The sequence below is a fragment of the Martes martes genome (assembly GCF_963455335.1).
Source record: "Martes martes genome assembly, chromosome: 6".
Taxonomy (NCBI): Eukaryota; Metazoa; Chordata; class Mammalia; order Carnivora; family Mustelidae; genus Martes; species Martes martes.
In genome coordinates, this window is record NC_137893.1 from 58,513,068 (window position 1) to 58,526,554 (window position 13,487).

General features: G+C 36.4%; 1 protein-coding gene across 1 annotated transcript in view; it reads right to left on the bottom strand.

Annotated features, from left to right (window-relative positions):
• The window catches only part of ZC2HC1B (zinc finger C2HC-type containing 1B), a gene marked incomplete at its 5' end in the record, with an annotated part of 39,960 nt that overhangs the window by 23,200 nt on the left and 3,273 nt on the right, over positions 1–13,487 (bottom strand). Inside the window, 4 exon segments of the mRNA XM_080805899.1 lie at positions 9,486–9,624; positions 10,154–10,273; positions 12,738–12,815; positions 12,817–12,929. Coding sequence (XP_080662025.1) covers positions 9,486–9,624; positions 10,154–10,273; positions 12,738–12,815; positions 12,817–12,929 — 450 coding nt within the window.

Here is a 13,487-nt window from a genome sequence, read left to right on the forward strand (position 1 = left end):
TAATCTTTTACTCCACATTCTTGTGTACTTCCTTCAGTACCAAATATTTTTGTCTTGCCCTCAAAACTTATAAGTAAGTAAATAAGTTAATCATGGGGATAAAAATTATAGCATAGGGAATATAGTCAATGATATTGTAATAAATTTGTATGGTGACAGATGGTAACTATACTTAACATGGTGAGCATTTTGTAATGCACATAAATGTCAAATCACTAATGTACACCTGAAACTAATATAATATTTTATGTTAACTATACTTAAAAATAATTAAAAATAAAGTTGTATATTTTAAAGATTACTTTCTGGTATAGAACTTTAGATAATCCACTTTTCAGATGATTTTTATAGTATGATTTCACTGTGGTTTTTGGAATTGGTTTTGGCTTTTTACTTTTTAAAAATGAACTTGGAGAAATAATTTACATGAAGGAAGATCCAACTATTTTAAGTGTACAGACCAATGAGTTTTGATAAATGTACACATTGTTGCAACCACTCCAATTAAAACACAGAACAGTTTCATCACCCCAAAAAGTTACCTCATGCCCCTTTTCAGTCAATATTCCCCCAAACCCAGTCTCAAGCAATCAAAACTCTTATTTTCCTGTCACTAAAGATATTTGTTCTATAATTTCATATAATAGAAAAACCATGTTGCTGCATGTATGGTAGCACTTTTTTCTTATTTGGAGGTATATCCTGTTTTGATTATCCATTCACTTGTTGATGGGCATTTTCGGGCTTGGTTTTTTTTTCAGTTTATGCTGGTTTTTTTTCCCCCCAGTTTATGCTTTTCGTTTCCAGTTTTTTTTTTTTTAAGCTACTATGAACATTAACATATAAGTCTTTTTTTAAGAACATGATTCCAGTTTTCCACATAAATACCTAGGTATAGAATTGCTCTATTAATAAGTATATGTTTAACTTAAGAAAATACCAGTGCAAAGTAGCTGTACTATTTTACACCCCATCAGCAGTCTATGAGACTTCCAGCTGTTCTACATCCTAGCTATCATTTGTATTGTCAGTCTTTAATTTTAGCTATTCAAGTGGGCATGCTGTGGTATTTTATCATGGCTGTAATTCACATTTCCCTGATAGAAATGATGCTGATTTTCTTTTTTATGTACTTATTGGCTATTATTTTGGGATGTGTCTGTTCAAATATGTCTTTTGCCTTTTTCTTATTGGGTTGTCTTATTATTGAGTTGTAGGAGTTCTTTATATATTCTTAATATGAGTCCTTTGTCAGATATATGTGCCGTGGCTTGCCTTTGCACTCTCCTAATGGTGTCCCTCAAAACTAAAATTTTTAGCTTTGGTGAAGCCCAATTTATCAATTTCCTTTTTAAAAATCATTAGTACATTTTGCATCCTGTTTAAGAAAACTTTGTTGACCCTTAGACCAAAGAATTTTGTTTTTTTGAAATCTTGGATTGTAGTGCTTATATTCGGTCCATGTTCCATTGTGAATTAATTTTTGTCAGTTAATTCTTTTTTTTTTTAAGATTTTACTTATTTATTTGACAGACAGAGATCATAAGTAGGCAGAGAGGCAGGCAGAGAGAGAGGGGAAAGCAGGCTCCCTGCTGAGCAGAGAGTCCGATGTGGGGCTCGATCCCAGAACCCTGGGATCCTGACCTGAGCCGAAGGCAGAGGCTTTAACCCACTTAGCCACCCAGGCACCCCTTGTCAGTTAATTCTTATATGAGGATCATGGCTCATTTTTTCCAAATCGGTATCTAGTTTTCTGTTTCATTTGTTAGTAAGATTATCCTTTCCTACACTGAATTACCTTTGTCAAAAACCAGTCACCCATACATGGGTGATTTCTGTTCCAACTCGTATACCAATATCAAATTACTTTATTACTATAACATCAAAGTAAGTCTTGACATCAGGTAGTGTAAGTCCTTTGCTTTTTTCCTTTTTTTCAAAACCATCTTGGCTATTCCAGATCATTTCAATTTCCACATAATTTTAGAATCAACTGGTGAACTCCTACTTGGCAAAGAAAACTTGCAGGGATTTTTACTGGAATTACATTGAGTCCACAGATCAATGTGTGAAGAACTGATATCATAATATGGACTCTTCCAATTTATGAAAATAGTAAATCTCTCCATTTATATTGGTCATCTTTAATTTCTCTAAACGGTGTTTTGTGGTTTTCATTTTTCAAGTCTTACACATTTTATTAAATATATGCTTAAGTATTTAGTGTTTTTTTGTAATTGTAAATAGTATTTCTAATTTTGTTTTTTAATTATTCATGCTAGTATATAGAAATAAAATTTACTAATGTATATTGACTTTATATCTTTTTTTTTTTAAGAGAGGAAGAGTGCACATGAACAAGGGGGAAGGGGCAGAGGGAGAGGGAAAGAAAATATTAAGCAGGCTCCATACACAGCATGGAGCCCAACGAGGGGCTCAATCTCATGACCTTGAGATCATGACCTGAGAAAAAAATCAAGAGTTGGATGCTTAACTGACTGAGCCACCCAGGCACCCCTTGATTTCATATTCTGAAAGTGTGTAAAATGAACTTTTAATTCCAGTAGATTTCTTACAATTTACTAAGATTTTCTACACTTAACTCATTCGTGACCATATTATCTGCGAATAAAGACAGTTTTACTTCTTCCTCCCTAAAAATTTTTTCCTCACTATACTGGGTACTTTATCTCCAGTACAGTGTTGAACAGAAGTGGTCAGAAAGGACACCCTTGCTTTTTCATGATCTCAGTGGAAAAGTGCTGTTTTTCATCAAGTGTAATGTTAGCTGTAGATTGCTCAAAGATGTCCTCCATTGAGGTGTTCCCTTCTATTTCTACCTAGGAGCTTCCTTTTTAAAATATGTATGGGTGTTGTATTTTATCAAAGGCTTTTCCTGTACCTATTGGGATGATCATCTGTTTTTTTAAAATATTTTGTTAATATGGTGAACTACTTTTACTATTTTCTTCCTTCTACTTAATTTAGGTATAATTTGTTCTTCTAACTTCTTAAAGAAGAAGAATAAAGTAAATGGTTTAAACCTTTCTTCTTTTCTAATATGAGCATTTAAAGCTATAAAACTCCCTATAGGCACTGTTTTAGCTGAATCCCACAAATTCTGATGTGTTTTCATTACCATTCAGTTCAAAATATTTTCTAATTTCTTTTATGATTTCTTCTTAAATCCATGCATTTAGAAATGAGTTGATAATTTCCAAATACTAGGAAATCTTCTAGATATGCTTTCATCATTAACTTCTAACTTAATTCTACTTGACAAATAACATAATCTGTGTGATTTCAATCCTTTTGACGTTTATTGAGACTCACTTTGTGGTCTTGCACATGGTCTATTTTGGACAAATGCTCCATGTGTACTTAAAAAGAATTATATTCTGCTGTTGCTTCATGTCGCATTATAGCAATAGATATCAATTAGATCAAACTGGTTGATACTGTTGTTCAAATTTTCTATATCCCTACTGATTTTCCTGCTGTTTATTTTATCACCTACTAAGAAAGGAATGATAAAATCTCCAAATATAATTATGAATCTTTCTACTTCTCCCAGTTTTTGTTTCATGTTCTTTTGAAGCTGTTACTAGGTACATAAACATTTAGGACTGATAGGCCTTTCTGATGAATGTATTTTTAATCATTACTCCTGTTAATAACACTGATGTTTGCTTTGCCTGATACTAGTATTAGTCACTCCAGTTTTATGATTATTTGCATACATATCCTTCCCCGTGCTTTTCACAGTCCTGTCTATAGTTGTTTTGACATTGCTGGTGTTTATTTCTTTTATCTTTTTATCCAAGAGAAAAGCCACAGATCGTAAGTATATGTCTCCATGAAATATTTATATGCTGCACACACCCATGTAACCAGCCTATATCAAGACACAGAACATTTTTTCATGTGTCTGGTAGCCATTTGTATGTCTTCCTTGGAGAAGTGTCTGTTCATATCTTCTGCCCATTTTTTAATATGATTATCTGTTTTGTGTGTGTTGAGTTTGAGGAGTTCTTTATAGATCCTGGATATCAACCTTTTATCTGTACTGTCATTTGCAAATATCTTCTCCCATTCCGTGGGTTGCCTCTTTGTTTTGATGACTGTTTCTTTTGCTGTGCAGAAGCTTTTTATCTTGATGAAGTCCCAGAAGTTCATCTTTGCCTTTGTTTCCTTCGCCTTTGGAGACATATCTTGAAAGAAGTTGCTGTGGCTGATATCAAAGAGGTTACTCCCTATGTTCTCCTCGAGGATTCTGATGGATTCCTGTCTCACGTTGAGGTCTTTTATCCATTTCGAGTTTATCTTTGTGTACGGTGTAAGAGAATGGTCAAGTTTCATTCTTCTACATATAGCTGTCCAGTTTTCCCAGCACCATTTATTGAAGAGACTGTCTTTTTTCCACTGGATATTTTTTCCTGTTTTGTCAAAGATTATTTGACCATAGAGTTGAGGGTCCATATCTGGGCTCTCTACTCTGTTCCACTGGTCCATGTGTCTGTTTTTATGCCAGTACCATGCTGTCTTGGTGATCACAGCTTTGTAGTAAAGCTTGAAATCAGGTAACGTGATGCCACCAGTTTTATTTTTGTTTTTCAACATTTCCTTAGCAATTCGGGGTCTCTTCTGATTCCATACAAATTTTAGTATTATTTGCTCCAGCTCTTTGAAAAATACTGGTGGAATTTTGATTGGAATGGCATTAAAAGTATAGATTGCTCTGGGCAGTATAGACATTTTAACGATGTTTATTCTTCCCATCCAAGAGCATGGAATGGTCTTCCATCTTTTTGTGTCTTCTTCAATTTCTTTTAGGAGTGTTCTGTAGTTCCTCGAGTACAGATCTTTAACCTCTTTGGTTAGGTTTATTCCGAGGTATCTTATGGTTTTTGGTGCTATAGTAAATGGAATCGATTCTCTAATTTGCCTTTCTGTATTTTCATTGTTAGTGTATAAGAAAGCCACTGATTTCTGGACATTGACTTTGTATCCTGCTACATTACTGAATTGCTGTATGAGTTCTAGTAGTTTGGAGGTGGAGTCTTTCGGGTTTTCCATATAAAGAATCATGTCATCTTCATCAAGATAAAAAGCTTCTGCACAGCAAAAGAAACAGTCATCAAAACAAAGAGGCAACCCACGGAATGGGAGAAGATATTTGCAAATGACAGTACAGATAAAAGGTTGATATCCAGGATCTATAAAGAACTCCTCAAACTCAACACACACAAAACAGATAATCATATTAAAAAATGGGCAGAAGATATGAACAGACACTTCTCCAAGGAAGACATACAAATGGCTACCAGACACATGAAAAAATGTTCATCATCACTAGCCATCAGGGAGATTCAAATCAAAACCACATTGAGATACCACCTTACACCAGTTAGAATGGCCAAAATTAGCAAGACAGGAAACAACGTGTGTTGGAGAGGATGTGGAGAAAGGGGAACCCTCTTACACTGTTGGTGGGAATGCAAACTGGTGCAGCCACTTTGGAGAACAGTGTGGAGATTCCTCAGGAAATTAAAAATAGATCTTCCCTATGACCCTGCAATTGCACTGCTGGGTATTTACCCCAAAGATACAGATGTAGTGAAAAGAAGGGCCATCTGTACCCCAATGTTTATAGCAGCAATGGCCACGGTCGCCAAACTGTGGAAAGAACCAAGATGCCCTTCAACGGATGAATGGATAAGGAAGATGTGGTCCATATACACTATGGAGTATTATGCCTCCATCAGAAAGGACGAATACCCAACTTTTGTAGCAACATGGACAGGACTGGAAGAGATTATGCTGAGTGAAATAAGTCAAACAGAGAAAGTCAAGTATCATATGGTTTCACTTATTGGTGGAGCATAACAAATAATATAGAGGACAAGGGTAGATGGAGAGGAGAAGGGAGTTGAGGGAAATTGGAAGGGGAGGTGAACCATGAGAGACTATGGACTCTGAAAAACAACCTGAGGGTTTTGAAGGGGCGGGGTGGGAGGGTGGGGGAACCAGGTGGTGGGTATTAGGGAGGGCACAGATTGCATGGAGCACTGGGTGTGGTGAAAAAACAATGAATACTGTTACGCTGAAAATAAATAAAAAATTAAAAAAAAAAAAAAAGACACAGAACATTCCTAGCAATGCATCTCATGTCCACTCCTGGTCATCCCCACCCCTCCAAGGAAAACCACTGCCTGACTTCCAACCTCAGAGAATCAATCCTGAAGTTTCTAAAAAACTGAGCCTCTGATATATATAAATCAGGAAATCTGCAGTTTTTGCCATCCTTTGAGAAATTAGATCTGGCAATCCTGGTGTGTGTTCCTTTGAGGCAGCAGCCCTGCTAACGCAGGAGCAGCTGTCCCCTAGTGAGGGTGTTGCTGCTTTAGGCCTATCTGCACCACCTCCTTGGTTTTTTTTTTTTGTTTTTTTTTAAAGATTTTATTTATTTATTTGACAGACCGAGATCACAAGTAGGCAGAGAGGCAGGCAGAGAGAGAGGGGGAAGCAGGCTCCCTCCTGAGCAGAGAGCCCGATGCAGGGCTCGATCCCAGGACCCTGGGATCATGACCTGAGCTGAAGGCAGAGGCTTTAACCCACTGAGCCACCCAAGTGCCCCACCACCTCCTTGTTTTGTCACCTGCCTGGCACACTTCTTTATGTCTTCAGATTTAAAGTGGGTTTCTTGTGGAAAGTATAAAATTGGACCTTGCTTTATTATTTAGTACAATAATCTGCTTTTTATTTGAAGGGTTTAGGTCATTTATATGCAACTGTCCATATGGTTAGGTTTAAGTTTACCATCCTATGTTGTCTTTATTCTGTCTTTTCTTTTTTTCCCCTCCCCTTCTCCTATCTTCTCTTAGACTGAATTTTTTTTCCTCTCTATTCCACTTAATTGTGTTATTAGCTACTTGTCAATATTTGTGTGTGTTTACTCTAGAGTTTAAAATTGGCATCTTTAATGGGGTGCCTGGGTGGCTCAGTCAGTTAAGCGTCTGTCTTTAGCTCAGGTCATGATCCTGGGGTCCTGGGATCAAGCCCCGCCTTGGGCTCCCTGCTCAGCGGAGAGTCAGCTTCTTCTTCTGCCTGCCACCCCCTCTTGCTTGTGCTTGTGTTCACATTTTCTGTCAAATAAAAATCTTTAAAAAAAATAAAATAGGCATCTTTAAGATATACAACTCTACCTTCAAATAATACTATACCTATTCATGTTTAATGAGTCCTAAACCTATTCATGTATAATGTACAGAAAACCTTCAACAATATATTCCATTTTCCTTACTTAATCTTGTATTGTCCTCATACGTTTTAATTCCATGTCAAAATCCTCATAAAATGCTATTATTTATGCTTTAAATAGCCATTTATAACCCTCAGGTAATATTTACTCAATGGAAAACAAGACAAGGATGTCTGCTTTCACCACTGCTATTCAATATAGTATTGGAAGTTCTAGCAAGAGGATTTAGACATGAAAAAGAAAAGACAAATTGGAGAAGAGGAAGAAAAATTATGTCTGTTCACAAATGGCATAATCTTATATGTAGAAAACCCAAAAAATCCACACTAAAAAACAACTGTGAGAGCTAACAAAATTCAACAAAGTTGCAGGATACAAAATACTCAAAAATCAGTCATATTTCTATACACTAGCAATGAACAACATGAAAACAAAGTTAACAATTCTATTTACAATAACATTGGAAAGCATAAAATACTTAGGAATAAGCCTAATCAAGGTCCTAAAAGACTTGTATATTCCTACACCTACTCAATGAAATATGCATGACAGAAATTAAAGAGAAGATAAGTAAATTAAAATTCATCCTATGTTCATAGACTGGAAAACAATACTGTTAAGATGACAACACTACCGAAGGCTATGTATAGATTTAATGCATTTAATGCATCCCTATCAAAATTCCAATGGCATCTTCAGAAATAGAAAAAAGCTCATCAAAAAATTCATATGAAATCTCAAAGGTCCCCAAATAACCAAAACAATCTTGGAGAATTTTTAAAACTTATTACAAATTTACTAAAGTAATCCAAACAGGGTGGTACTGCATAAGGAAAACAGACTAGAACAGAGAGCCCAGAAATAAACCTTCACATATATGACCAACTGACTTTTGATAATGGTGCTAAGATCATTCAATGGGGAAAGGATATTCTTTTCAACAAATAGTGCTGAGAGAACTAGATATCTACATGTAAAACTAGATATCCGACTTCTGAGATTGTTGGGATCTTACCTTATACCACATACAGAATTAACTACACTTGGATCAAAGAGAAAAAGAGCGAGCTAAAACTGCAAAACTCTTAGAAGAAAGCATACGGGAAAGGCTTTGTGACATGGACTTTGGAATGATTTTTTGGATTTAGTATCAAACGCTAGGCCACAAAAAAAATTTTGACTTCTTCAAAATTAATTTTTGTGCATCATTAAGAGACCATCAAGAAAGTGAAAAGACAGGCTACGAAATGAAAGAAAATGTCTGAAGATCTTATATCTGACAGGGATTAATATTATTAATCTAATAGAGCCTCCAGTCCTAATTTTTAATTTACAAAAAACAAAATAGAGGAACAAGTCAAACATTAGCCTGAGTAAAAAAACGGACATATCTAGCAAAAGAAATATTCTAAAAGATAATTGGCCTGATAGAGGTATTGTGCAAGATTAAAGAAAAGAGACAACAAAAATGCATGAACCCTGACTGAATCCTAGATTGTGACTAGGGGGCAAGCAGAGAACTTTAAAAGACATTCTTAAGATAACTGGGAAAATATGAGTCTATATGTTATGCAAGGAGAAGCACTCATCCTTAAGAAATGCACACTGACATAGTTAAGGGTAAAGTACTATAATGTTTGAAACTTAGTTTTAAATAGTTCTGCCGCCCCCAAAAAAATAAAAAGACAGAGAATATAATAATGTCAACAACTGTCAAATTTCAGTGGAAGGTATGAGTGATCATTGTACTGTTTCTTCCTCTTTTCTATAAACTTGAAAACTTTCAAAATAAAAAGTTTAGGGTAAGAAACCTTTAGGCCACAAAATTGCACAACTTAAAAAGGCTAAAATGGTGAATTCTTTATCATGGGACTTTTACCTCAAAACCACCCTTCTCCCCCCAAAAAACAACCCAGAGATATGGGTATCTGACACGGGGGAGCTACTGTGGAACTGCCCTGCACAGCCCCATTCTTATATGCCATGATGTGAATGGCCATAACATTGGGTACAGTGGTGTTCTCATGGAGTGAGAAGGAAACGCAGAATCTTTATGAAGAATTAAAAATAAATTAGGATAAGATATACTGTATGATAAAATTACTTTAATAGAATTTAATTGCTATTATTTATTTTAGAATGTATAGGAGAAAGCAAGTCATGATCATCTGAGCACAATTGGTTAAGAGTAAAATGCCAAAAGCAAACCAAACTGGCCACACACCTGGGTTGATGGTTGGAGGAGGTGGAGGGGGGAGAGGTCGGCCTTCTTTAATGGCTAGCGTACACTGCTTTGCTGAACGGATGGCATTAATGAAGTCTTCATGTTGCTGTCTCCAGTTAGATTTCCTCACAGGCTGAGGCTATTAAAAAACAAAATCAATATATACTAACCTAGACTGTACATCTCTCCATTACAATTTTATTTTAACCTGAGATTTAAATTTACAGGAAATAGGACTGAAATTTGGAGGGGAAAGAGAATTTGTTCTCAATAGTACAAAAAAAGAGGTCTGGAAAATACTGTAATAAAATTTGCAAACCACAACAGTGAAGGAAAACACAAAGTAACAATCAGAAAAAACAAGCTACAGAACTTTATAGAATGACTTAAATGTAAGATTAAAAGGGATTCTCTTCCAAGTTAATTGCTAGATTTAACGCTACACTATTGAAAACATAAACGAGATTCTTTTTTGCCACATCTGGAAAGTATCTAAAATACATTTCGAAATCTAAGTGAGCATGATTAAAAAGAAAACAGTAAAGGTGGATTATACTTACATGACATTACACTGCACTATCAAGCAAAAATGAAACCAGAGAGCCAAAAAGAGGCTTTAATGTACTTTAGGATGTAATCAAGAACAATAAACAAGATATTGATAGTACCTTGGATTGAGGAGCCTTTCTCACAATGGGAATGTCAGGGCCCTGTAATCTTTGTTTCAAGGAATTGAAAGGTTTACGTTTTTTGTTGAAGAGTTTTCTACATATTGGTCCATGCCTTTCCTAGAAAAGAAACAGTGGGGATTAAAATTTTTAACATGTACAGTCACACGGTTTGTACTCAGGCAGCCCCCACTGGAGTGACAGGGTTCACCTTCAGAGCCAAGTTCATTCTCCAACTCTCAAAGCACAGCAGAGCAAATCCATCTGGCTCTCTCCACCCATGTTACACATCACTAGATATTGCGTGAGGGTAAGGTCAAGAAGAGGCCTCCACAGCTATAGAGACTTACTTCGAATTTGGTTTTATATATTGAATTCTACCACTTGGGCTGTGTGAGTGGTTCCAGGCATTAAATAATGTTGAAAAGGCAAAATTTCTAGTTTAAATTGAAATAAATATTTCTGATACTGAGCTAGGTACTCACTGCAGCCAAGGAGGTTCTCCTGATTATGTCTTCTGTTTCCTGCATCCATGATTCCCAAATTCCATGAGCAAGTCATCCAGTAACCTAACAGGGAATCTGAGTCCTAAGAATCCTAATATTCAGTTTTACCATTCTTTTGAAACAGTCTTTTGCATACAGCAGGGGGAAACTTAGTTCCTACCAGTGGAACTTTCTCAGGAAAACTCTTCTTACCACTCAGCAATTTCAAAATTGAATTTAACGGGGTCACTTTTATACATACAGCAAATTAAACTACTTAACTTCCTCCAGGAGTGGAGAGGTTTCAAAGAAATATTTGAGAACATCTGCAAAAGACAACTGGGACAACCGTACAAATAAATGAAGGATATACCAATTCCATTTACATTATGAAGATATTTTCCTTTAATTTATCCAAACATTTCACATCCATGAAGTCATTTATTTCAGAGCAAATCTAGGCATTTAATAGTTTTAAAACATTACAATATTTAACATTTAACAGACGATCAGCAGGGAAAACATTCTTTACTCCAGCCAAGTAATCCTTTAAGTACTCAGCATTTCTAGTACATAAGACAGGAATCAACACACAGAGCTCTGCCTGTGTACCACCCTTACGAAGTCTGTTACAGCACCAGCACAGGATTACACCAACAACTTTCAACTAAATGTCCTCTTCTTTGGTGGATATATAACTCATAATTTTTAACACACAGTTCCTTTGTCCAACAAAATACAGGGGCTCTATAAAAATCCCTGCACCTTGTTACAAACAAGCCATACCATTTTCTTTTATTTTTAAAGATTTATTTATTTATTTTAGGGAGAGGAAAAGGAAGATAGGAGGAGAGGGAGAGAGGGAGAGAAAGACTCTCCAGCAGACTCCCCACTGAATGCAGAGCCCAACGTGGGGCTCCAAACCATTACTTGAGCCAAAATCAAGTGTCGGGTGCTCAATGCACTGAGCCCCCCAGCAGCCCCAGGCCAAACCATTTTAAATGAGAGAGATATCATATCACTTGATCATATGCTCTTTGTAGCCTGGAGATAGGTCTAGAAGTAAAATCCAAGAGGACCCAAGACATACATGACATTTAGTGATCCCCAAATGAATGGTACCTTCTAGGTCTCAAACTCGTTCTTATGGGGTACAGGCCTGATCTGGTAAAAGCAGCACACTGGTGGGTTCCTGGGCCACAACAGGCCCTTGAGCTCCTGCTCCTAAATTTGGAAAGTTCTAGCCACAGTTAATTAGAACATATTTCAGTTTTTAAATTCCCCAAAGAAAACCTACAACCTAGTTATACAGTCTTTTACCCCAAATGCAGTCAGGTGTATAGTCCAAATCCTTTGTTTGGTTACATCTCCTTGATCTAAAATGTTCAAACTCAAAGTCACATTATCACCTCAAGTGTTTTTTAAACATTTTCCTTGGGAATCTCCTTATAATATTGGAATCTAATAACTGTTTGATTCCCTAATTTTGAAATAATAAAAAAAGTTAATTCCACTTATAGGCATCAATCAGGGGACCTAACATGCAGTTCGTTTCAATCTGATTAAAAATTAGATCTTGGAACAGGTCTTATATCCATTTTGTTCAAATTACATAAAATCCCTGAAATTGAAAGGTTCTGTCTTTATACGTGGCAAAGCAGAAAACAGAGGGAGGTTAAAGGACTTGTCAGAATTAGTGACAAATTTGAGGCTAAAAGCCAAGTTTCCAGATGCTCCAAATTCAATGTTCATTCCTCTTGACTAGCTAATTTCCCTGGTGCTTTGGCCTTAAAATTTGGATTTTTGATGCTTATAGAAAAGGCAAAAGAGCCAAAACCTCTCAAGAGACAACTGTGCCAAAACACTTTCATCTGGCATCCTTTTTCTAGGAGTACCATGTTTAATTAAGCTCCCTTTTGAATGGGGTGGCATCTATGTGCCTCAGTGTCCTCCAGACCTGCCAGCCATAGGTTATGGACCTCTCTTCCCTTGTGTTCCCTTCACATCTGTCTTTAATCTTTGCCGCTGCAGCCTCCTCACTGACTTGACAGTTCATTTAACTCCAACGAAACACATCTACAAAATGTCTTTATGTTTACCAGAACATCTGCTGCAAAGCGTCTTCCACAGACTTCACAGGGAAGTAACTCCTGATTGCCATCTGTATGAGATCCAAAAGCACATTATGTTAGTTTCGTGGAACTGCCTGCCTGAGAAGAAATGACTAACTGGAGGGGACCTCGATGGCCTGATCTCTTCACTCTCTTTTCCCTCCCCACCAACTTCCTTCTCTTAGGAAGGTGGAAGTTATTTCATGAACTCACCCATCTTTTTCTAAGAGAGACGTCTCACTTCTCCGAACAGGTAAATTCCATGTTATTCAGGCAACCAGTGTATGATTCTTTAATATATTCCTAAACTAAGTGTCTAGCAGCTTTGGTTTAGACATAAGTACAAAGTTAATACTTTAGTATAAAGTCATAAATTATCTAATGGTTACATTGTTAAGATTCCTACCAGGGTGTAAGGCCTATGTGTGTGCTAAATGAAGGCATGGCAATTTATTACAGATTATATGAAAAGAGTCACTTAATCATCAAATTTAAACTTTCCTGAGAATGGCACTCTCTCAATGAATGCTCTTTGCTGGATAAACTCCTACCTGAAAGGAACAGAATATAAGGTACTGATGAAATGGACCAGGTAGAAATAAAGAGACTTCTATCCAAATCAGGAAAGATGGCACCATTACAATGCAGAAGCAGGTGAGGATAAGTGTCATCCTAAAGAGGGGTGTTTGGTCAGACTTCTTAATGAGGTCAGTGAATAACACTCACTGCCACCATTTT